We start from the raw sequence: 23,520 nt of genomic DNA, 5'->3' as shown, positions 1-23,520 counted from the left end.
TTGCTTCTACAGCTGATTTTATTAAAAACCCAAGTAGAAGACTTCACCTTTATCTCTGTTAAATTTAATCATGTTAGTTTGGGCCCAGCATACTATCAATTTGGATCTCTGGTGAATGGCAAGTTCCATATGAGTCAACAGTATGATGTGACAGCCAGTGAAGCTGTATTACCAAAGGCATGAAACCAGGACCAAGGGAGGGATCGGTCTCTGCTGTCCTCTGCCCTCAGCAGACCATCTCTGGAGCACTGAGTTTGGTCTCGGCACCATGTTTTAGGAAAGTCCTTGATAAGCCAGACAGCATCCAGAAGAGAGAAATCAGGCTAGCCTTGGGGCCAGAGATGGCGCCATACAAGGAGCAGTTGAAGGAACCAGGGAACTTTATACTCAGGAGAAGAAAAGGCTCAAGAAGGATGCAATAGCCATCTTCAGATATTTTCAAAATGAATTAGATTGGTTTCAATTGGACAATAAGTCACTTCATCTTTCTGGGCCTCAGTCTCCTTAGCTGTAAAATGAGGTTGGACTCGTGAACCCTTCTGGCTCTGTATCTAGGATCCTAACACAGAGACAGACATATCAACAATATATGGACGAACCCTCTAAGAATTAGAGCTAGCCAAAAGTTGAAGGAGTTTTCTACCAATGGAAGTCTTCAAGCAGAGGCCGGATGATCACTTAGTAAGGTGGCTTCTATTCACATGTGGGTTGGACTAGACAAAACTCCTTCCAATGCTGAGATTCTGGGTATATGGAAAAAGAAATCGATACACATGGGGCATCAATAGATCTTGGAGGCAAGTTTGGTGCAGTGGAATCAAGAGACCTGGGTTCAAATCTCTCCTCATTTACTAACCTCCAGTCCGGTGTTCTTTCCAAAGCCTTCTATTAGCCTCTAGGAGGAAACGAATTTCCCCATCTGTAAAATGGGTATGAATTCCAAAATGGGTAATTGGGATTCAGTGAGAGAATGAAGAAGTTGCTTTGGAAACTGTCGCTACTTTCCATGTGGAAGGGAGGGTTGTTCTCCACATAGGGAATTGTGAGTTGGGTGCTGGGAGGGTCAGAGAGTTCAGTAACTAGGATACGGCTGCTGAGAATTATAATGCAGGGCAAACATTTAGGGATGGAGGAGGGGAAGGCGTAGTTGGAGTACCAGGAGATGGGGTGCTTTGGAGACAGAGGGAAGGAGGCAAGAACTAGAACACAAAGAATCTCTCAGGCCCCAACCTCCTCAGCCAGGGATGTTTCTCAGGGACATTGGAGCACCAGCCAGAGCTGGGGGGGGGGGTGAGTGCATAAAACATGCTCTTCTATTTCCACTGAGGGCTAACCATCTGAGGCTGCCCATGTGCAGCTCCAAATTGAACAGGGCATCATCAAGGGAGCTGATTAGCAGAGACAAATTTTGAGCCATGACAGGAATCAGCCCAATAAATTAATAATATTGCTAGCGACTAATTAACACACTAACTGAATTTGTAGCTTGGCAAGCTAAGATAATGGGCCCAATTGTTCAGCAACCCTCTGCCCACCACAGGCAGGCACAGTGTTCTATTTGGGAGGATGCATATTTTTCTGGGTCTGTCAGGGAAATGTCATGAGTAGCCTTCTCTTCTAGGGGTGTGGGGGTGAGTTTGGGGAGTGCCACCATCTTGAGCAAGCCCTTTTGGTTAGCAGTCACCTGGAAAAACAACAAAGGGTCCTTACAAAGTACGAGGGCCAGGGGCAGGAAAGGACATAGGAGGCCCCCTGGGAGAGGTCTTATTCTCCCTCTTAACCCAAGAGATGACATTGGAGTAGAAAAGCTCCTGACCTCTAGAGACACAACCATCCACTGAAGAAGAAGGGATGAGATGGGCCTGCAATGGAGAACATCTGATCCACAAAGTTCTGTTAAGATTGCCTGGTCCAATTCCCTCATTTTACCGATGGGGAAACCTAAATGACCAAGAGGGGCAAATGATATTTCTAAAGTCAATAGAAAGTGTTAGTGGGAGAGCCAGAACTTCAAGCCAGGTCTGCTGACACTGAACCTGGGGCATGTTCTATCATTTTGCTTCCCATCACCAAGGCTGGGGCAGGTTTTTTATGTCTGGTTGGTCACCTCGATTCAAGAACAAGCTCCCAAACAGTCCAGGGACACTGCATCTTTGCATCCCTGGAAGGCCTGAGCATAGGACTCCATACAAACTGGATGCCATTCACCAAGAGCTCCCTCTTCTCCCCTCCTCCTCTTCTCTCATCACTTAGATGTCTCCCCCTACTATCTCCTCCTTCACCCCATCTAACCAGAAGAGGTGATGCTTCTCCTTGCCAAGGCCAACCTCTCTATATGCAAGTAATCCTGTTCTATTCCTTCTTCTCCACCAGACTGGTGCCATTATCTTTCTCATTCTTTCATCTCTCCCTGTCTACTGGCTGCTTCCCTGCTGCCTACAGAGCACCCCTTGTCTCCTCATTCTCAAAAAAAAAACCAACCCCATCACTTCCATCCTCACTAGCTATCATCCTTTTCCCTTTCCAGGCAACTCTTTGAGAAAGACACCTACAATCTTCATCTCCACTTCCATTTCTCTCTCTCCTTTACCCTCTGCAATCTGGCTTCTGACCTCATCATTTACCTGAAACAGCTCCTCCAAAGTTGAGGATGACTTCTTAATTGTCAGATGGAATGACTTTTTCTCAGTCCTCATCCTTCTTGACCTTTCTGCAGCTTTTGACACTGTTGATAACCATCTTCCCCTTGATTCTCTCTTCTTAGGTTTTCATGACACTGATCTCTCCTTCTACCTATCTTACTGTTCTGTCTCAGTCCCCTTCACTAGATCTTCATCCAGGTTATGCCTACTAATTGTGGGTGTACCTCAAGACTTTGTCCTGGGCTTTCTTTTCTTCCTCCATACAATTTCACTTCCATACGATCTCATCAGCTACCCTGGATTCAATTTTCTCTATGCAGATGATTCTTAGATCTATTTATCCAGCCCAATCCTCTTTCCTGAGCATCAGCCCTTCCTGTCCAACTGCCTATTAGATATCTCAACCTGGATGTCCCATATACATCTTAAGCTCAACATATCCAAAACTGAACTCATTATGTTTTCCTGTCCCACATGCCTGAAAGTCTCTCTTTCTCCCCTCAACTCTGGCTTCTGGCTTCCCTGGTTTACTTCAGGTTCCAGCTAGGATTCCACATTTTCCAAGAAGCCTTTACCAGCCCCTCTTCGTGCTAGTGCCTTCCCTCTGAGATTACCTCCAGTCTATCCTGCATATATCTTATTTGTACATAGTTGTTTGCCTACTGTCTCCCTCCCCAGTAGTCATGAGCTCCTTAAGAGCAGGGACTGTATTTTGCCTTTCTCTGTACCCCAGAGCTCATCACAGTATCTGACACACAGTAGGAGCTTATTAAATGCTTGTTTACTTGGATTGACCCGAGAAACACTTTTTGATTGGCAACAGGTTTGAGTGATTGGTTCCTTGGTAGGATACAGAGGCCAGATAAATGAATCAAGAGGCTTCTGTTCAAACCCTAGCTCTTCCATGAACTAGGCATGTGACCTAGAGCAAGTCACTTCTTTTCTTTGGGCCTTAGTTTCTACATCTGTAAAAAAGAAGCAGTTGAACTAGATAACTTCCTAGGTCCCTCCCACATCTAAAATCTCTGCCCCATGACCCTTTACCTCCTTTCTAGTGTCCAAAATGTTCCCTCTCTGAGATGGGTCATCAGACAGGATTGGAAGGAATGGAATCCTGAATGGACTCCAACCAAATGATTGGGAAGCCTGAGGCTGCATGCAGAAAGAGGTAAGTTGCAGTCTCAGAGGTGATGACCCCCAGTTCCTGGGTTCTACCCTTTAGTATAATTGCTTTGCCTAGGGGCCACACCTGGGAGCACAGTGCCCTCCACAGGGAATTCTTCCACTCTTGTTCAACACTCACCAAAGACTGTACGAGCAGGGACAGACTCCCGATTAAGCCAGAAAGAAACCTGGGACAGGATGACAGTCATGATGCAGGGTAGGTAGGTCTGTATCACAAAGTAACCAATCTTGCGTTTAAGGTGGAAGTAGGTTGTCATGACGACATATTCTCCTGGAGAGAACAGATTAGGCAGAAAACAACACTGTTGGCATCACCATGGAGGCCAGACCTAGCTAGCTCTCATCACCAGGTGTGAAATTTCCAATCTTTCCCTCACATACATATACACATTGTTAACCATCACCGGATTTCTTTTTGCTCCAATAAACAGTGACTATTTGCCAAGTAGTCATTTGAATTGATAGAGAGGGGCTGTAGAACTCCTGGGGGATGGGGCTGACGTGATGAGAGACCATACCCTGGAAAGAACATAAGACTTGGCAACTGATAAAAAATAGAGAAGGGAGAAGGGGCAGAGTTCTGAATGGCTCTGAGGTTATGAAACAGACTGACTGGAACGAAAATGGTGCTGTCAACAGAAATGGAGGAAATAGAAGGCTGGAAGGTATCAAGATACCTGGTGTCTATTTTCTGGCTGACTTTGAGCAAGTCACTCTGCCTCTCTTGTTTCTTTATCTGTAAAATGAGTATAATTACACTTGCCCTAACCACCCCGTATTGGCATTGTGAGAAGGAAATGAAGTAACTAAAAGCAAAAGCTCTTTGCAAAATAAAATTCATTATATCAAAATGAGGGGATGGGGAAGAAGACAATGATTAAATCACTGAGTACTGAGAACAGTGCGACCCAGCGAACACTTGACTCTCATGTAGATGAGCATCCCATAGTTATATGTACCCTGTAACAAATGATCTAGAAAAGTGACCGGTTTCTGCTGTGGGTCATTTTGGCATGGATAGTTTTTAGGGCTATTGATTTGGTTGCATAAGAATGTCCATATCTAAGTCCAAACAGAAGTCATCTTATTTCCCTCCCAATCCCATTCTTCTAAATTTCCCCATTTCTGTTAAGGGAGCCACCATCCTTTCAATCATCCAAGTTTGCAACATCAAAGTCACCCTTAGCTCTTCCTTCTCTTTTATGTCTCCTCCATCGAATCAATTGCCAAGCCAACAATTTGACCTCCTCAACATCTCCAGCATCTCTCCCCTTCTCTCTACACTTACAGCTATTGCCCTTAGGCTCTCTCTCCTCTTCTCCAATCCCCTCCAGTCTACCACAGAGCTGCCAATGTAATCTCCCTAAAGTTACTCCTCACTGAAAAATCTGCAGTGGCTCTCTGTTGGCTCTTGGATAAAACCCAAATTCCTTAACCTGGCATTGAATCTATTTCCTACCTACCTTTCTAGACTTGTTTTATATTACTTCCCTTCAGATTCTCTGTTCCAGTCAAACTGATCTGCTAGCTGTTTCCCATACATGACGTTCCATCTCTCACCTTCATGTCTTTGCACAGGTGAACTTCCATATCTGGAATGCACTCCCTCCTCACCTCAGCCTCTATGAATCCCTAGCTTCCTTCAAAGAACATATTGGGTTTCACATCCTCTGGGTGAAAGACAAATCCATCCATCCATGGGGGCTTTTCTGATTCCCACCGGCCCTCCCCCAGTTATTAATGTATTCTCCCTCTTGAAATGACTTGTTTAATGTGCAATCATTGCATTTACTTATTCGCGTACATTTTGTCCATCTTCACACACACACACACACACACACACACACACACACACACACACACACACTCGTAGCTTGTAAGCCACTTGGAGGCAGAAACTTTGACTCGCTGTTTTTGCATCCTCACTGCATGTCACAGCACCTGGCACATAGGGAAGGCCTAATGAATACTTCTCAAATTGAATTCCCTTCACTACCACCACACTCATGCATATAATAAAATAAAAGTTTGTTTCTTTCTTTCTTCCTAGTTCTTCTCTGGAGAAATAGACCTGGATCAGACATTCTGACAACGAATTCTTGGACTCCCCCATGTGCCCTTGGGGTCTAGTTAGGGAGAAGATACAGGTTGTTAAAGGCAGGGTCTATTAATATCAAGAACACTAGAGGGAAAGCACTCCACAGTGAAGGGAGAGATCCCTGGGGTCTGTCCGGTGGTAAAATATTCGTGAAATGTAATGAGGAAAAGAGAAGGGAAGAGGAATGAGTATAGAAGAGCTATGGAGAAAGGGAGGGGAGGGGGAATAGGAGAACAAAGGACCCTTGAAGCTCCCTGTAACATGGGCAACTAGGAAAAATGAAGCACTGCAGATAGAAAAAATAATAATATTCATTAAATCAGAAAATATTTGCTAGAGACACATTCTTGGTTACTGGCATAATTAGCTGAAGTAGATTCAGAAGGAATGCTAGCAATGACCTCAGACAAACAAATCCTTTAACCTCTCAGTGTCCTAAGGTCAGGCTGACATCTGCTGCTATGGGAACTCATGGATGGAGAAAGTAAATACTACACCCAACCCAACCCAACCAGAATGGAGGCTAACGAATGGGCTACCTGCTCTTCAGTTACACTGGTAAAGTGACATGTCGGGTTCTAAAATGTCATACATCGCCATGCCCTTCCTGGGCATGTATAAGAGGGCCTGAAGCTCACCATAATTCCCTACTATAGTGGTTAGACTTGGTGCCATTTTAAATAGCCAATATTTTTATTTCTCAATATCTTGGCCACAGAATGAAGGCACTTTAGCCCGAGAAAATGGACATTGCTGGACAGGCTAGTATGTAAAGTGGCTAATACTGCATAAGTGAACCCCTCTATGGATACCAAAGCAAGCCAATCAGATGGAAGATCCCACTCATGCCCTCTGCTCCAGTCTGTCTTCTGGCACAGCACGCCAGAACTGATGGACAGGCATCCTCAGCCTTGACAGAGCTATGCAAATAACCACTTCATATACCTTCAAATAACTTTAGAACCACCACCCAGCTTTCTTCTTCCCAGCACAGTACACTGTGGCCTCTGTTGCCATTAGGGAGTGTGGCTGGACCACCACAACCTGGTACCTGTACTAGATCTGATAATCTCAGTTCCAACGACGTGGCCTAGCAGGTCATACTGGTTCAGGCGAGAGCCATCCTGGGCCACTTCCACAGATTTGTTTTTTCCAAGAGTCCAGGAATAGATCACTTCAGCCTTCGTGTAGGCATCTGGAGGAGGGAGGAGAAGGGGAGGAAGGAAAAGATGAAGCAGCTGAGGGAAAGCAAAAGAGTCACCCTTTAACCATAAGATAGGAGGCTGAGGCATAATACCATTTAATCTCTCCTACCCGAGGACATTTCTTCAATCTCCAACTGTCAACGTTCACATCTGTCCAGCCACCAGATGTTTAAGCTTTTCCTTCTCTTGAGGAAGGAAAGTATGGGTCCCTTCTCCCAGAAAACCCCTGCTTTCTCATCAAAGATGATTCACTGGTCAGTGTCTCTTAGCTTAGCACTACAAGTTTGCTCCTCTGTTCCAAAGCCCCTGCTGCACATATCAAGGAGAGAATGTGGCAACAATAGCTGAGGAGGGCAAGGGAGTGGCCCCTGTTTCTCAGCCAGGGAACCTCTTTCCAGATTGTCTTCACATCCCAGCCCTATATGAGCTACCTACGCAGGTGGGTCTAGTCCAGACCTGGGTTGTTCTACAATGCTTGGTGGAAGTCCTATGGGGGGGGGGGGGTTGCTCCAAAAAAATCTCAGAAACATCAAAGCTAGAAGGGACTTCAGGGACCACCTAGCCCAAACTATGCCTAAACAATATCCTTGACAAATAGTCATCCAGTGTCTCCTTAATGATCTCAAGCGAGATCCCAGTGAGAGGGAAGCTACCACCTACTGAGGCAGCTCATTCTACTCAAGGATTTCTTGGGAAGTTTTTCTTTACATCAAGCCTAATTTTGCCTCTGTGACTTCTACCCATTTGCTGCTGCTTCTGCCTCTGGGGCTGGATAGAAAAAAACAGAATCCCTTTCCCACAGGAAAGCCTTTCAAATCCTTGAAGACAACTACCATCTCCTCCCTGGGTCTTCCCTTCTCCATGCTAAATATCCCCAGTACCATTAATCACTTTTTACATAGCATGATCTCCAGACCTTTCACCATCCTGATCAGCCTCCTCTGATCTCTCTCCAACTTATCCATGTCCTTTCTAAAATGTAGCACTTAGAACTGAATACAATACCTTCTAGATGTGGTCTGACAGGGGAAGATAATGGAAGGACTATTTCCTCCCTTGCCCTAGACACTATGAGTATCTTATTGCAGACATCATAGCTTTTATAACTTACATGTGATGCTGATTCATACTGAGCTAACAATGCAACAAAACCCTCATATTTTTCACATTAACTGCTATCTAGTTACTCTTTTCCTATCTTGGATTTGTGCTGTTGATTTTTTGAATCCAAGTTCACATTTAACTCTATTGAATTTCAACCCACTAAATTTACCCCCAGTGTTCTAGACCTGCTTGAGTCTTCCAGCTACCCCTCACAGCTTTCTGTCACCTGAAATTTGGATAAGCATCCTACTTATTATGCCTTTATCCAAGTGACTGAAAAAAAATCAACAACACAGAACCAAGCACAGATACTTAGGGCTCTCTGATAGATACTTCTTTCCAAGGTAGCCATTTGATCAGTTCCAAATTCACTTAATAAATAAATATAGCAAATAGTAAATATCTTCTAGTGCTTATCTTTCCATATTTCTACACAAACAACATTAGAGTATTTTTCAAATAATTTCCTCAAATCCAGGTAAACTATATCTACAGCACCCTGATCTAGTCTAATAACCCTGTCAAAGAAGGAAATGAGGTTAGTCTGGCATCATCTGATTTTGAAGACATGTTACTGGCTCCTGTGATCATTACTTCCTTTTCTAGATATTCATGTATCATCTCTTAATTTTTTTTACAATATTCCAGGAATAGAAGTCAAGCTCACAGGCTTATAGTTTGTAAATTCAACCAGCTCCCTTTTTGGATACTTGGAATATCTGCCCTTTGCCAAAAGTGCTCTACCTCTGTCAACTTCCAATATCTCTTAAAGATCACTTACAGTGACTCAGCAATCACATCTGCCAGTTCTTTCAATGTCCAAGGTTGTAGTTCACTTGGGACTGGAGACCTGAACTTGTCAAGGAAAGCTAGAAGCTCTTTTACTATCTTCCTATTTTTTATTAAGTATCAATTCCCCACTGGCTATTTTTGTTCAATTCTGTCCTAATTTTGAAAAATGGGAAAATAGTAAAGAGTGCAGACTATAGGCAGGAGAATTCAACTTGGATCCCTGGCAAAATTCGAGACCATATTATTAAATGGATGGTTAGTAAACATTTAGAAAACGAAGCAGTGATCACAAAGTGGTCTCACAAAATAGCTTCATCAAGAACATCTATCCTTTGAGATATGGACTTGGGAATGAAGCATCCCCTGGAATTCAAGGACAGGAGCACTGAAGAATGAAAGACGTTGAAAAAACTCCAGCAAAAGAGGAAAGAACTTGGAAAAAAATTTTCTGAAGTTCCTCGTATGACACTTTCTCTCATGGTGCTTTTCATAAAGAATGTTATATTGTTGTTAGACCCAGAACAACTGGTCTAAGGTCCACACAAGTAAAGATGTCTCACCTCAATTTCTTCCAATCTATGCACTTTAAAAGGTTCCATGTCTTTGGAATCAAGATGATCAAATCTAGCCCAGGTGTTTAAGTTTCCATCTTCTTATTCTTAAAAAATGTGTAATTTGCTACAACAACTCTTCTATACTCTCCTCTGATCCCTTTGGCTTCTTGGAAACACCATCCCACTGCTTATGACCTTGGAATTTCCTAGTTGCTAAGCATACAGGCAAGGAATATCCTCAATATTCATTTGGTAGCATTGCATGTTTTCTGGATGAATAAAGTGGGTCAGTGGGTAAAGCTGCGCACCTGGAATCAGGAAGACCTGAGTCCAAATCCAGCCTCAGATACTTACAACTTTTGTGACCCTGGGTGAGTCACTTAAACTCTATCTGCTTCAGTTTCCTCATCTATAAAATGGGGATAACAATAGTGCCTGCCTCCCAGGGTTGTTGTGAAGATCAAATGAGATAATCATTGTAAAGTGCTTAGCACAGTGCCTGGCACACAGTAAGTGCTATACAAATATTAATTGTTGTCGTTATTATCATTATTTTAATTAGTAAAGGTTTTCAGAATGTCACTGCTAAGCTCCAGGGGTTTCTACAACAGCATCTAGAGACATCTAGGGATGGAATGTAACTAACAAGGGCTGGTAAGATTGCATTTGGTGAATGTTTTGCAAATCTAATCAAAAGGGCTAAAATAGATATGGGATAGAGAAAGCTGCCTCTGTTTATCTACCAACTAGACTCCATAGAGAATAGCTATAATGATGGAAGAGGAAAGGAGTTTCCCAGAAATCCACAGGAGATAAAATCCTTGAAAGGAGTCACTAGTACATCCCACACTGAGACCTGTTAAAGACCTGAGCTTGAAAAGGCCAAGGTCTCCCACTGCATCCTGGGGCATCTCCAGCTGTCCTGATCCATTTCTGGCCACTGGACCCAGATGGCTCTGGAGGAGAAAGTGAGGCTGGTGACTACGTACAGCCCTCCATCACTTACATCCAATTCACTTACATGTCATGGCATCATCTCCCTGATGTCATGGTCCTCTTTGAGAATGAAGGACAAATAACAATAATAACTCTGCACAAATGCCCCAAATTCAGGCAACGGGCAAGATGGACTAGAGGCCCTAACTCAAGGAAGAACTTATTACTGGAGTGTAAATGATGGGAATATTGGAGTAAAGTGACCATTCCATTGCAGATTTGGGGATGGAGGAGAAGAAAGCCAGGTCTGACATACATCCTAGATTTGGGGAGACCAGATTTCAAAAGGTTCAGAGGAAAAATAGGTAGATTCTTCGGGATTGAAATTCTATGGGGGAAGTCAACTCAGGGATGGGAAACTCTCGAGAATGGAATTCTAAAGACAGAAAGGGAAACAATTTTGGTGAGGAAACAAAAACAGCAGTAATCTTTTTAAAAAATTATTTTCAGTCCCAAATTTTTCTCCCTCCCTCCCCCAACCATTGAGATGGCAAGAAATATAACACCCACTATACATATGAAGTAAAACAAGAGTTATCTGAAGATACTGATGTGGATGCACAGGAAACTCACCAATTAACTTAGATTTTTACATTATCTGTGCGATGACTGCACATGTATAACCTATATCAAATTGCTTGCCTTCTCAATGGAGGAGGGGGAGGAAGGGCAAGAATTTGGAACTCAAAGTTTTAAAAATGAATATTAAGGGGCAGCTAGGTGGTGCAGTGGATAGAGCACTGGCCCTAAAGTCAGGAAGACCTGAGTTCAAATCCGACCTCCGACCAAAGACTTGACACTTACTAGCTGTGTGACCCTGGGCAAGTCACTTAACCCCAATTGCCTTAAAAAAAAAAGTAAAAATGAATATTAAAAATTGTTTTTACATGTAACTTGGGGAAAATAAAATACTAAATAAATAAAAGGAAAAAAAAGAAAAATCTATGCAAACTATGGACGCAAGGGCAGTTAACAAAAGATAAATATAAAAGCGAGGGACAACTCTGTAACAACAGAGCCAGGAGTGTTCAAGATCAGAATGAGCTGAGGCTCAAAAGCAAAGCTAACAAAAAGAAAAAGGGATTTAGAAAAACTATATTGGGAAAAGAGGGGAAATCAGAGAAGGACTAGGACAGTTGTTTTGAGTAGATGGGACAATGGTAAATGACAACAGAGATAGTAGATAGGTGTGGTAGTAAATGTTTAACAACTGGCTCTCTGGAAAAAATGTCCACTTGACATACTTGCAAGCTTAATCTGCATTATTAACACTTTCCAAAGTCAAGACAATCAAGAAAACAATAAATTGAGCTCTTATTTATTGCATTTGCTTATTTCCTTGGCATAAATGCTTATATTGAAAATTTAGCAATCGGTTCTAATGACCCAATACAAACTGGCTCCAGTACACCACTGGATAGAGGACAGAGATGTTCGATTCGTATTTTCCTTCTGTTTTCCCTGCTGAGAATAAGGACCACTGTACTAGTAATAACAGACAGACTGACAAATAGAGAGTTGGTACTCAACATAAGTAAGGAAAGAGTAACAGAATACCTAGTTGTGCCATGATGAATTCAAGTCAACTGAGGCAGATAAATAAATTACATCTTCAGCTACTACAAGAATAGGCAGCTATCATTGGTGAGCCACAGGCAGTGATATCAAATGATGGTAGAAAATGAAAGAGGTACAACCGGGCTGGAGGAGTGCAATTATTATGCCATTTTTTAAACTTTTTTTTTTCTTGTGAGGCAATTGGGGTTAAGTGATTTATCCAGGGTCACACAGCTAGTGAATAACATGTATCTGAAGCCAGATTTGAACTCAGGTCCTCCTAACTCCAGGGCCGGTGCTCAATCCACTGCGTCACCTAGCTGCCTCTGTTATGCCATTTTTTAAAGGAAGATAATGGCGTCTACCAACTGTAGGCCAGTGAACTTAACTTGGATTTTTGGCCAAATTGTAGGATGCATTATTTCCATCTAGAAAAGGAGGCAGTGGGGCAGCTAGGTGGTGCAGTGGATAGAGAACAGGCCCCGTATTCAGGACGACCTGAGTTCAAATCCGGCCTTAGACACATAACACTTACTAGCTGTGTGACCCTGGGCAAGTCACTTAACCCCATTGCCTACAAAAAAAAAAATGAAAAGGAGGCAGTGATCAGAAAGCCAGCATCATTTTATCCAGAGCAAGCCATACCATACTACTTCTAGTTCCTTCTTTGACATGATCACTCCATTAGCAGATGGGAGGGGTGCTATAGATAGAGTTCAGCTACATTTTAGCTGAACATTTAATAAGGTATCTCATACTATTTTGTGGGATATATAGAGCTGTGGGCTAAATAATATGAGGAGTTTGAGCATGGACATTCAACCAGTTCTGATCTAAGATGCTGGCCTGCATTCAGAGAAGCACAGCCTTCAGAAATCAGGAAGTGACCATCCCATTGGCCTCTGCACTGATTCAATGGCATATAAAGAATTGTGTTCATTTCTGGATCACATCTTATAATTAACGTTGATAAACTTGAAGGTGTCTAGAAAAGGGCAACCAGGGTAGTGGAGGGCTTCGTGTTTATATCATGTGAATATCAGTTGAAGGAACTGGGGATATTTAAACTAGGAGAGAAGACTTGGTGGAGGAGGGGGCAGGGCAGGGCCATGGTTAGCTCTGCTCAAGTATTGGAAAGTTTGTCAGATGGAAAAGGGTTTAGTCTTATTCTGCTTATTCCCAGAAGGAAGAACTAGGAGCAGTGTGGGTTGGGATGGGGAGGAAGGAAGGTTCAAAGAAGTCTATCTAGGATGAATGTCAAGAAAAACTTCCTAATAATTGGAGCTATCCCAACATGGAACAGGCTGTGAGGGGAGGTGGTGAATTTCCGCTCACTGGAGCTCTTCAGGCAAAGGCTGGATGACTATTTGTCAGGCATGAGGTAGCCCTTAGCCTCTGAGGCTTCTTCCAACTCTAAAATTATGTGACCCAGGAAAGCGGACCTTGGAGCAAACGCCACGTCTAGGAACCCCCTTTCTATCCCAGCTTGGTGATGTATGGCTTTCTCCTTCTCCCTACCTCCCTTCTTTCCTCCCCCATCCCCCAAAGCCCTGAAGACACAACTTACTGCATTTAATGCCATACAACAGACTGGTACACAGGGAGAGCATGTTAATCTCTCTGTGCCTCAGTTACCCTAGGTGAAAAAATGGGAGTGTGAGACTAGATGACCTCTAAGGTCTCTAACTCGCTAGTTTTATGGTTCCACCTCCTGGCACATGCCCTGGGGAAAAGTATGGCAAAAGTGTTGGTGGTACCATATGTCATTCCTATGTTGAATCAAGGCTGAAAATGTTGGAGTCTAGATTTCAAGCTCATGCTGCCTAAGCTTCTCCAGAGATGCTCTAGCACTCTCAACCTCTTTTTTCCTGGTCACCGAGTTGTGCCTCAAGAACTGACCCTAATCTCACATCAAGAAGTGCTCATTAATGGCTACCCTTGGTTTTTAAGGGGGAGCAATAAATCCTGGTGAGGTTCAGGCCGAGGCCCAGGAGCTGAACTAGAAAGTCTAGGCAGAACTCTCCCTGCTGTACTGTTCCCAACCTGAGCTTATCCGCTTCCCTTCGCAGCTGATTCTCCAAGAGCAAGACACAAAGGCAAACCAAGTCTTGACTTTTCCACCCAGAGACAGCTGACCTTGAGCCTCTTCCTCCAGGAGAATCCATCCACTCCAGCTCCCAGGCCATGGGAGCCCTGTCAATGGTCTTTCAAAGGAGGCTGCAAAAAGCCACCTGGAACACTGAAATGGAGGCTCAGAGTGTAAGGGGCACCTTTAGGTGATAGCCAGTGTTACTCCTCTTCCCTGTTCTTACATGTATCCCATGATGCAGTTGCCTCTGTGGCTAGCCAAACCCATTCTTTCCAGTGAACCTAGGGGAACATATTAAAACCCCACCAACTCTCCTAACTGGAGGAAAGTTCCACATCATATGTAATTCCTGTTTACACCTTCAGTATTCCAACCAAACTGGCCTTTTGGTGGTCCCCATAGATAATATTCCATTTCCTGCCTCTGGACCTTTGCACAAACTGTCCCCTATGTCAGGAATGCCATCCCTCCTGAGCCATACCTCAGAGCTTCTCTAGCTCCCTTCAAGGCTCAGCTCAAGTGCCAGCCTTTCCTGCTTGCTTGCTATTAGTCCCCCCATCAATTATTTTGTATATGCTTTGTGTTAATTCATCTGTGCACATGTTGCCCTACTACCCCAGTAAAATGTATGCTCCTTGAGGACAAGAACATTTTGGTTTTTGTCTCTATCCCCAATGCCTAGCATAATGCCAGCCACATGGCACATGTTTGCCATTGATAAATGCTTGTCACGTTGAGTTGATGGCCCCTAGTTCATGACATCACCTTGTAACTCATTTTAAATGACCCTGGTCCAGGAGCGTGGTGCCCAAAGATTGCTCCAAGCACTTAATCAGTGTGCTCTTTCTGGCTGGGCTTGAACCCATAGCCTCATTTTCATCTGGGCTCCATCCCTTCTATCCCTATGACATGGCCAAGTCCTTTAACCTTGTGGAGGTTCACTTGCCTCATCTCTAAAATGGGAAGAAAAATGCCACTTGCCCCACCTCCCTCACAAAGTTGTTGGGTGGAGGGACCCATTGAGATTGTGTCTGTGAAGCAATCTGGTTACTGAACTGTCCATGTTATGAGCACTCTAGAGCAGGGCTTCTTAAGGTGTTTTTTTTTTTCTTGCTAGGCAGTGGTTAAGTGACTTGCCCAGGGTCACATAGCTAGTAAGTGTTATGTGTCTGAGGCTGGATTTGAACTCGGGTCCTCCTAACTCCAGGGCCAGTGCTCCATCCACTGTGCCACCTAGCGGCCCCACTTCTTAAGCTTTTTCCACTCACTACCCACAGTTTAAGAAGTGCTGCTCTAGAGCTCTAGGGGATCTCAGAGGCTGTCTGGTCCAGCCCCTCATTTGATAGATGAGGAAACTCTGGCCCAGAGAGGTTGAGTTACTTGACAAAATTTCCTGGAGAGTAAAGAGCAGAGCTGAGATTTGAACCCAGATGCTCTAACTCCAGATCCAGCCTAACACAAACAGGAGCTATCACTGCCATTCCTTTTATGGCCGGTGCTCTGAGTAGTGGGTCTCAGTGCCCTCTGCAGGAATTCTTCGGTACTGCTTAAGCAGTCCAACAGAAGGGAGCTCTAAAGTCCTCACTCTTGGACGTGCTCAAGAGCATGTATTACAAGGAATGGAGGAAATCTTCTCTCCATTTACAGGCTCTTCATGCCCCTATTCTCAAAGCTGCTTTGCTTTTCCTGGTTTTTTGTTTTGTTTTGTTTTGTTTGTTTTTTTTTTCTGAGCTGCATGGGCTTACTGAGTAAAAATCTGGGAGCTTCCAGCTATTTGCACTGTCCCTCCACCCCAAAAAAGCAGCATTTCAGTAGGTGAAGGGCTGCCCAATAGTGGTCTGAAGTAAACAATGACTCCACCCTCCCCAAAGACCCTGCTCAATGGTCTCCCCACCCCACCACTGGAACCTCACCAGGGATTAACAAGCTCTTCTTTGGGGAGGATTTTAAAAGCTCTTAAAATCTTTAAAATCCCTCCTGGGAGGGGTGAATCTCTTGGCCATCCATGCTTAAACTAGTAGTTAAAGTGTTGTTGCAAGGATCAAATTTATAAAGTGCTTTTTCAGTGCCTATATAGTAGGTGCTATAGAAATACTTATTTCCTTCCTTCCTTCTGTCACATGACTATTACTATCCTTTTCAGTCTTCGGTCACACCATTCCTCCTCACACACTCAATGTTCCAGCCAAACTGGGCTACTTCCTGTTTGCCATATGCAACATTCTATTTCCTACCTCCATACCTTTGTATAAGTGGTCCCCCAAGTTTAGAATGAACTCTTGTCCTCTTTTTGGAATGCCTGGTCTTCCTTCTAAACACAAGTCAAGTGTCAACTCCTCCCCAAGTGTTTCCCTGATATCCCTACTTGCTGACCTTTCAATCCCCTGAATTACTTGGTGTGACTTTTTCTCTTCAAAGTCCAGGCTCTCCTTTCTTCAGTTCTTCCCCCTCTGTCACCATTCAATCTCAATAGCTAGTGTGCCTTCAATTATTCTCAGCTTCTCGTTTCTAGAGGAACTTGCCTGACCATCAGCTTGACCAAATCTGGAACCTTCCAAACTACGAATATGGCCAAGTATGGCGAAAGCTTTCATCTCACCTTACATGGAAAGTGGCTTTCAGGTGGACCTCAAAAACCTGGGTCCAAGTCCTAACTAACTCTACTGCCTATTTACTGTATGATCTTAGCTCAGTCATTTACCTTTACTTTTCTCATCTGCAAAATGGGAGAATAATTTTCTCAATGCCTACCTCTAAGTTTAGTCCTCCCCAGTTGGCTTTTCTCTCTCTGCCATCCCATAGGGCAGTGCTTGCCTTACTCCCTAGGGCATATATAGATACCATATGGGAGCCGGGATTTATAGTAGAGGAAAAACCAGGTTTTAGAGTCAGGAGACCCTGGTTCAAATCATGCTCTGGCATTAGCTCACTGTGTGACCTTAGGCGAATCACCTCAGTTCTCCAGGTCATTTTCCCACTCATAAAATGTAGGAGTTAATCTAGATCAGAAGTTCTCACCCTGGGGTCCATGGACCTGAGGGTTCATAAATTTGGGGGGAATGTAAACTTGGATGGGAAAAATCCATCTTAATTTCCACTAACCTCTCACAGAAATGTACAGGGGGTGGGGGTGGGGATTGGCTTCATCAGATACTGCCCAAGGGGCCCAGGACACAATGAAGGTAAAATAGCCCTGTTCTGAATGATCTCAGTAGTCCCTTACAGTTCCAAATTCTCTGATTCTAAATTGGCATCAGCCACTGCACCACTCTTGCTGCCAGTATCATTGGTGTTTCAACTCTTGAGTGCTAACAAGTTGGAAGAAGGGACAGTCAAAGGGGTCAATATTACTCAGGGGTCGAGGGTCGGGGTGGGTAGAGCACAGGACAGAGCTATCTGAGACACTCTTCTTTTCCAGTGTTTGGATTTTCCCCAAGGTATCATTGCTAGTGATGAGAAGAGTATGAGGGCCTCATGCCTGGGGAGAAATGGGGGAGGTGGCTCCAGCTCTTCATCCACCAAATCAATGAGTTGGACCACACAAGATCCTGGCTTTAGAGGTCATCCAGTTCATCCCCTTTATTTGATCTCCAAGGGCCATTCCAGCTCCAAAGTTCTTGCTTCCATGACTCAGGCCACTGGCTCCTTACATGTCGGACCATGCCAGAAGCCTAACCTGATAACCACTGGAGAAGGCCATCAAGAAAGGGAAGCACTTACCATCTGCTCTGCATGGTTGGTAAAAAGTAGAGCTTGAGTTTGCCCTTTGGGCCCAAGCCATTGATTGGGTCCAGGTCCTGGTGTTCAGGCCCAGTCCCTTTCTAAGAAGATCTCTACTCCTTTTTTATGGGCTCATCCCCCACCCAGCACTTGAACTTCACTCCCCTGGTCTTTTCCCATCTCCATGGGAATGAATAGAAATGGAGAGATTCTGGTTTTCTGCAAAGATTTTGCAGACTAGGAGACCAGGATGGGATTGAGCTTGAAGCTGATTCTTTAGCTCCTGACCAGTCATTACCCCATTATGCCCCCTTTCTCTGCTGCTCAGATCACTGTAACAGTCACCTGTGGGTACATGTTAAACAATGAGCAAAAGTGCTTGGGATAAACCCTGGGGCCCCAGCCTTTGGGGTTGCTGGCTCCTATGGAGAAGACCACAGGGCCAGTGAACAATGAGAACAGACTTACAGCTTCCAAACTTCAGTGGGCAGGCATGAACATCCATGGGGAAGTCTTCCAAGTGCATGGGACATTCGGCATGAATGGTCAACCTGGAAGACACAAAACAAGTCAATGACCTACTTAAGCTTCAGTACCCAGGATTTAGGTCATCTGCAAAGGAGGACTTTTACAAGGAAGCTTGTTAGATGCTCAGACTAGCTCCCCAGCTCCATCTCTGGAGAGCTCTGAATAGGGGATGTCCCTTATGGAAGGGCAGTAGACTAGATGACTTCTCCAAGAGCCCTTGCTGTCTTCTGCTTCTGTGATGCAGACTTGACCCTCACCCTGCCATCTTGGAAAGATAGGAGGGAAACATGCACAGGGGCCACAGCCATGCAAATGAAAAGACCACTGAAAAGAAGTCAGACTCTGAATAAGTGGGAAAACATAGGGGACCTTCCTCCTCTAGGCAGAGAGGCAGAATGCTGCATACAATGCCAGACACAGTTGCTGGATTGGGTGTTTTTGCTTGGTTTTCTTTGCTAGAAGGGTGGATTCAATAGCAAGGAGAGAGGGGAAGCTGGAAATGACTGTAATAAAAACAAAGGGTACCAACAAAATTCATTTAAAAGGAAACAAAAACATAAAGCTCTTCTTGGGTTCCCTCCCTTAGCAACTGCAGAGCAAGCTGAGAGCAAACTTCCTGGCTGGCCTACTGCAGCAGGCCCGTGACTCACCACCTTCCTGTTCAGTTTAATTCTTTCTGAAATGGGGCTAATAACACTGATCCTTCTCAGCAAGCTGTCTTGCGAGTTAACTAATTAATGATTGGGGTAGGGAGAGGGAGAGGGATTTGAAGGGATGAATATCTTTACTGTGATAATGAAAGATCACTTAAGATGCTTCTGATGGGGATGGGCTGCAACTGCCTGCTCCATGGTGGGGGGGGTGCCCAGGGGGGAGTGGAGAAGAGCGACTGTTCTTGGAGAATATAGATGAATTGTGTCTGTATGTGTGCTGGGAGAAGAAAGAGGTTGGCAAGAAAATGCGATGCTACATAGTAACTGGGCATAGAGGGGATCTCAAGCTCCAGAAACCTGCCTTAGAGACAGCCCTGAATTTGGAGCCCAATGTCAGGAGTTTGACTCTAGGTTTGGCTATTTTGTATGACCTTGGGCAAATGACTTCCAATCTCTGGGCATGGGCATTCTGGGGCCCAGTGAGTACTAATGTCCTTTCTATCATCCTGCTGCCGTCAGTGGCCATCCAAAGTGGGCTCCCAGATTCGCGAGATCACACAGATCTGGAGCTAGAAATGACCTTTGAGGTCCCAGGTGAGGACACTAAGGTCCAAGAGGCTGTGACTTGAACAAGGTCATGCAGGTAGGAAGAGACAGATTCCCTGACTCCAGTCAGCACCTCTTCTGTCATACCACACTGTTGCCCCAGAGCAGGAATGTACTTAAGGTTGTCACTGAGACTGTCACTAGGGCTCTGCCACTTCCTATCTGTGGAACATTGCTTTCACTCTCTGGGCCTCAGTTTCCTTATCTGTAAAATGGGTGACTTGGGCTAAGTGGCCTCTAAGGTCTCTCTAAATCTCTGATCTTCTGATCCTACAATACATGATTTCATCACAATGGTTCTCATGAGTTGCTGTGCTCTTCCCCCTCCCCCAACGCATTTGGTGCTGAGTGTCTTCATACATAACTAGGTTGGTCCTTGGATGACAGATACACAGCCCATCACCACACTTGTATTCAAAGCCTTCCCAGCTTGGTAGGACCTAGCAGAGTTTGGTTTTTTTTTTTTTTCCCCAGGATAGACATTGAAAACTAAGAACTTCCCTGATGAATACCCAGGGGAGGGGTTCCTTTAAAGACCCATCCACAGGAAGCAATAGTGAAAAATGGAAGGCATTATAATACCAAGAGCTAATTATTCTCTCATATCACAGATGAGGAAACTGTGGATGAAAGACTCGCCTAGTATTACACAATGGTGGAGTCAGGCCTTGGACCCAGGTTTCCTGAGTCCACATCAAACTACTTTCCTTGATAGCATACTGCAATCCTCCAAGCATTTTGTCATTCAGGAAAGGGGCAGCAGGAAGGAAAGTGAAATGTTTGTGGGACTCAACAAAATAAATGATCATGGAAAATAAGGTTGCCTAGAGATGGTGGCACTTTGAGGGCCAAATACAGAAGTCTAGGCTAGATGGCTAAGTGGCAGGTGATCATGCATGGTCCATTTATCTGTGGTTGCCCTCCCCACAAGCTTCTTCCTTGGTTTTTTTGCTTGTTTGTTTGTTTGTTTTTGTTTTTAGGCAATTGGGGTTAAGTGACTTGCCCAGGGTCACACAGCTAGTGTCAAGTGTTTGGTCTGAGGCCAGATTTGAACTCAGGTCCTCCTGACTTCAGGGCTGGTGCTCTGTCCACTGTACCACCTAACTGCCCCCAAGCTTCTTCCTTATTTAAAGCCCCAGAATTCCTCCAAGGACAGAGAGGTAAGGAAGGATGCCTTTGGGATGGATCACTACATCTTTTCCCCAGTAAAACCCCTTACTTAAAGAGCTTCTTTTGTTTAAAAAAAGAACTACACACACACACACACACACACACACACACACACACACACAGAGAGAAACCCTCTGGGGTGATGGGAACCAATCCCTGAAACATTTAAGTTGTTCAGGAGAAATGCCAGTAGACATCGGGGTTTAATCAGAGGACTGTAAATTGTCCTAAAAGACCTATAAAGTTTCAATCATAAATGTAGCATAGAAACTTTAAAAATCTATAATAAAAAAAAAAACCCCATAGTCATGATTAGCAATTTTTGTGCCTGAGGCAAGTGGTTCCAAATACATTGAGGCCTGGAAAGCAGTTTGGCAGAAGTGAGGCTTAGGATGGCACCTTGTATCATACATCCATAGCAAGTACAGAGAAAATACATGATCTGAATGACAAAGGTCAGATAATAAGAAAATTAAAAGAAAATGAGATCAGATATCTTTCAGACTGGTGGGAGAGGTTATCAAAAAAAGAGAAAGGAGATCATTTCCATTGCATGACATTGAAAAGCTTTTGCACTAATAAAATCAATGCAACTTCTAATGCAATGTACTAATAAAACTAACGATGCAATGTAATAAACCAACTACTAAGAACAAGTCATGATGCAAAATACTGAAAACATCAATAAGAGGGAAGCTATCAAAAACTCTGAGTCAGTCAATAAGGCTTTATTAACGCACAGGTGCCAGGTACTGTGCTAATTGCTGGGGCTATTGTCGTTCAGTCGCTTTAGCCATGTCTGAGTCTTTGTGACCCCATTTGGGGTTTTCTCGGCAAAGATACTGGAATGGCTTGCCGTTTCCTTCTCCAGCTCACTTTACAGATGAAGAAACTAAGGCAAACAGGGTTAAATGAGTTGCCCAGGGTCACACAGCCAGTAAGTGTCTGAGGCTGGATTTGAACTCGGGGATCCAGGTCCGGGGCTCTATTCACTGTGCCACTTAGCCATCCCTCATTGCTGGGGATACAAAGAAATGCATCTCATCAGGGTCTGATTGAAAGATATCTAGGGACGTAACACAAAAATATAAGACTAAGTGTAATTTGTCCAACAGATAAGTGATCCAAAGACATGAAAAACATCTTTAAAAAAAGGAATTGTAAATGATTAACAATCATAACGAAGACTGCTCCAAATCTCTAATAATAAGAGAAATTCGAATCAAGGTTGTCAAAGGTAGACAGATGAGTACCATATACACCAAGATATTCACTGTAGCTCTCCTTGTGGCAGCAAAGAACTGAAAACAAAATATATGTCCAGTGATTGAAGAACGGAAGGAAGGAAACAAGTATTTTTTCAAGTGCCTACTATGTGCCAGCTCCTGTGCTAAGCACTTTACAAATATTATCCCGTTTGATCTTCATGGCAACCCTGAGAGGTAGGTGCGATTATTAGTCCCATTTTACAGATGAGGAAATGGAAGCAGTCTGAAGTTAAGTGACTTGCCCAGGGTCTCACACAGCTAGTGAGTGTTCAAGGTTAAATTTGAACTCAGGTCCTCCTTGCTCCAGGCCCAGAATTCTATCCAGTTTGTAGCCTAGCTATCTGTAATGGCTAAATAAATTGTGGTACATGAATGTAATGGAATATTACTGTGCTGGAAGAAATGGTGAGCATGATGAATGAAAGGAAGTAAAGTGAGCAGAACCAGCAAAGTAATATACACGATGACCACAGAGTGATATTCACGACGTATATTAGTTATACACACAACGACTATAGCACTGCACATGGAAAAACTGAAAATGACAAAACTGTCCAAACTGAATGGTGTCACCAAGCTCAGTCCCAAGGAAGTGATATGAGTCCCCCTCCTGCAGAGGTGGGGGAGCTTCTGGGAGGAGGGAACCTGCACATCTCAGGCTTTTCTCTTTAATTTGGCGGAACGTTTGTTTCTTTCTTCCTTTTTCATCCTTCATTATAATGGATAGCTTTCTGGGAAGAGGAGGACTATAGTGGGGAGATATAAGCAATCTACAAACAAGTGATCACAATAAAATTTATTTAAAGAAACGAATTGTAAACTGTCAACAACCATATGAAAGATGGCTCCAAAACACTCATAATAAGAGAAATGCAAATCAAAACAACTCTGAAGCTTCACCTCACACCTAGCAAATTGGCAAAGATGACAAGAGATGTAATTAGTCCATGTTGGGGGGGCTGAAGAATGACAAGCCCGCTAATATACTATGAGTGGAGCTGTGATGTGCTCCAACCATTCTGGAAAGCAATTTGAAAATATGCTCCAAAATGTCCATATTCTTTGACCCAGACAACCCACTGCTAGACATCTACCCCCAGGAGGGCAAAGACAGGAAGAAAGGCCCCATTTATGCCCAAATCTGCATAGCGGCTTATGGTAGTAGCACAGAACTGGAAACAAGATTGGCAGTGGAGGAGAAAGCTGGCATTTGATCGCTTCCTAGTTTAATTCATTATTCTTGCTAACTCAGTGCTAAGCTCAGTTATTTCTTGCCTCTTCTAAGACCAAAGGTACTGTCAGAGCCCCCCATAAATTCCACCACCATGGGACAAGCCCCAGTTGTCCCACTCT

The 23,520-nt window shown here is 43.9% G+C and overlaps 1 protein-coding gene across 1 annotated transcript in view; it reads right to left on the bottom strand.

Annotated features, from left to right (window-relative positions):
• Positions 1-23,520, bottom strand: part of GABRA3 (gamma-aminobutyric acid type A receptor subunit alpha3) — a 162,467-nt gene that overhangs the window by 19,820 nt on the left and 119,127 nt on the right. The window contains exons 6-8 of the mRNA XM_020975081.2: positions 18,411-18,493; positions 6,977-7,120; positions 3,946-4,098 (exon numbers count right to left, since the gene is read on the bottom strand). Coding sequence (XP_020830740.1) covers positions 3,946-4,098; positions 6,977-7,120; positions 18,411-18,493 — 380 coding nt within the window. The remainder of the gene's footprint in view (positions 1-3,945; positions 4,099-6,976; positions 7,121-18,410; positions 18,494-23,520) is intronic.

The sequence above is a fragment of the Phascolarctos cinereus genome, unplaced genomic scaffold (assembly GCF_003287225.1).
Source record: "Phascolarctos cinereus isolate Bilbo 61053 unplaced genomic scaffold, phaCin_HiC Scaffold_8;HRSCAF=390, whole genome shotgun sequence".
NCBI lineage: Eukaryota > Metazoa > Chordata > Mammalia > Diprotodontia > Phascolarctidae > Phascolarctos > Phascolarctos cinereus.
The sequence above is the reverse complement of the archived record's forward strand: the minus strand, read 5'-3'. Positions and strand labels throughout refer to the sequence as shown.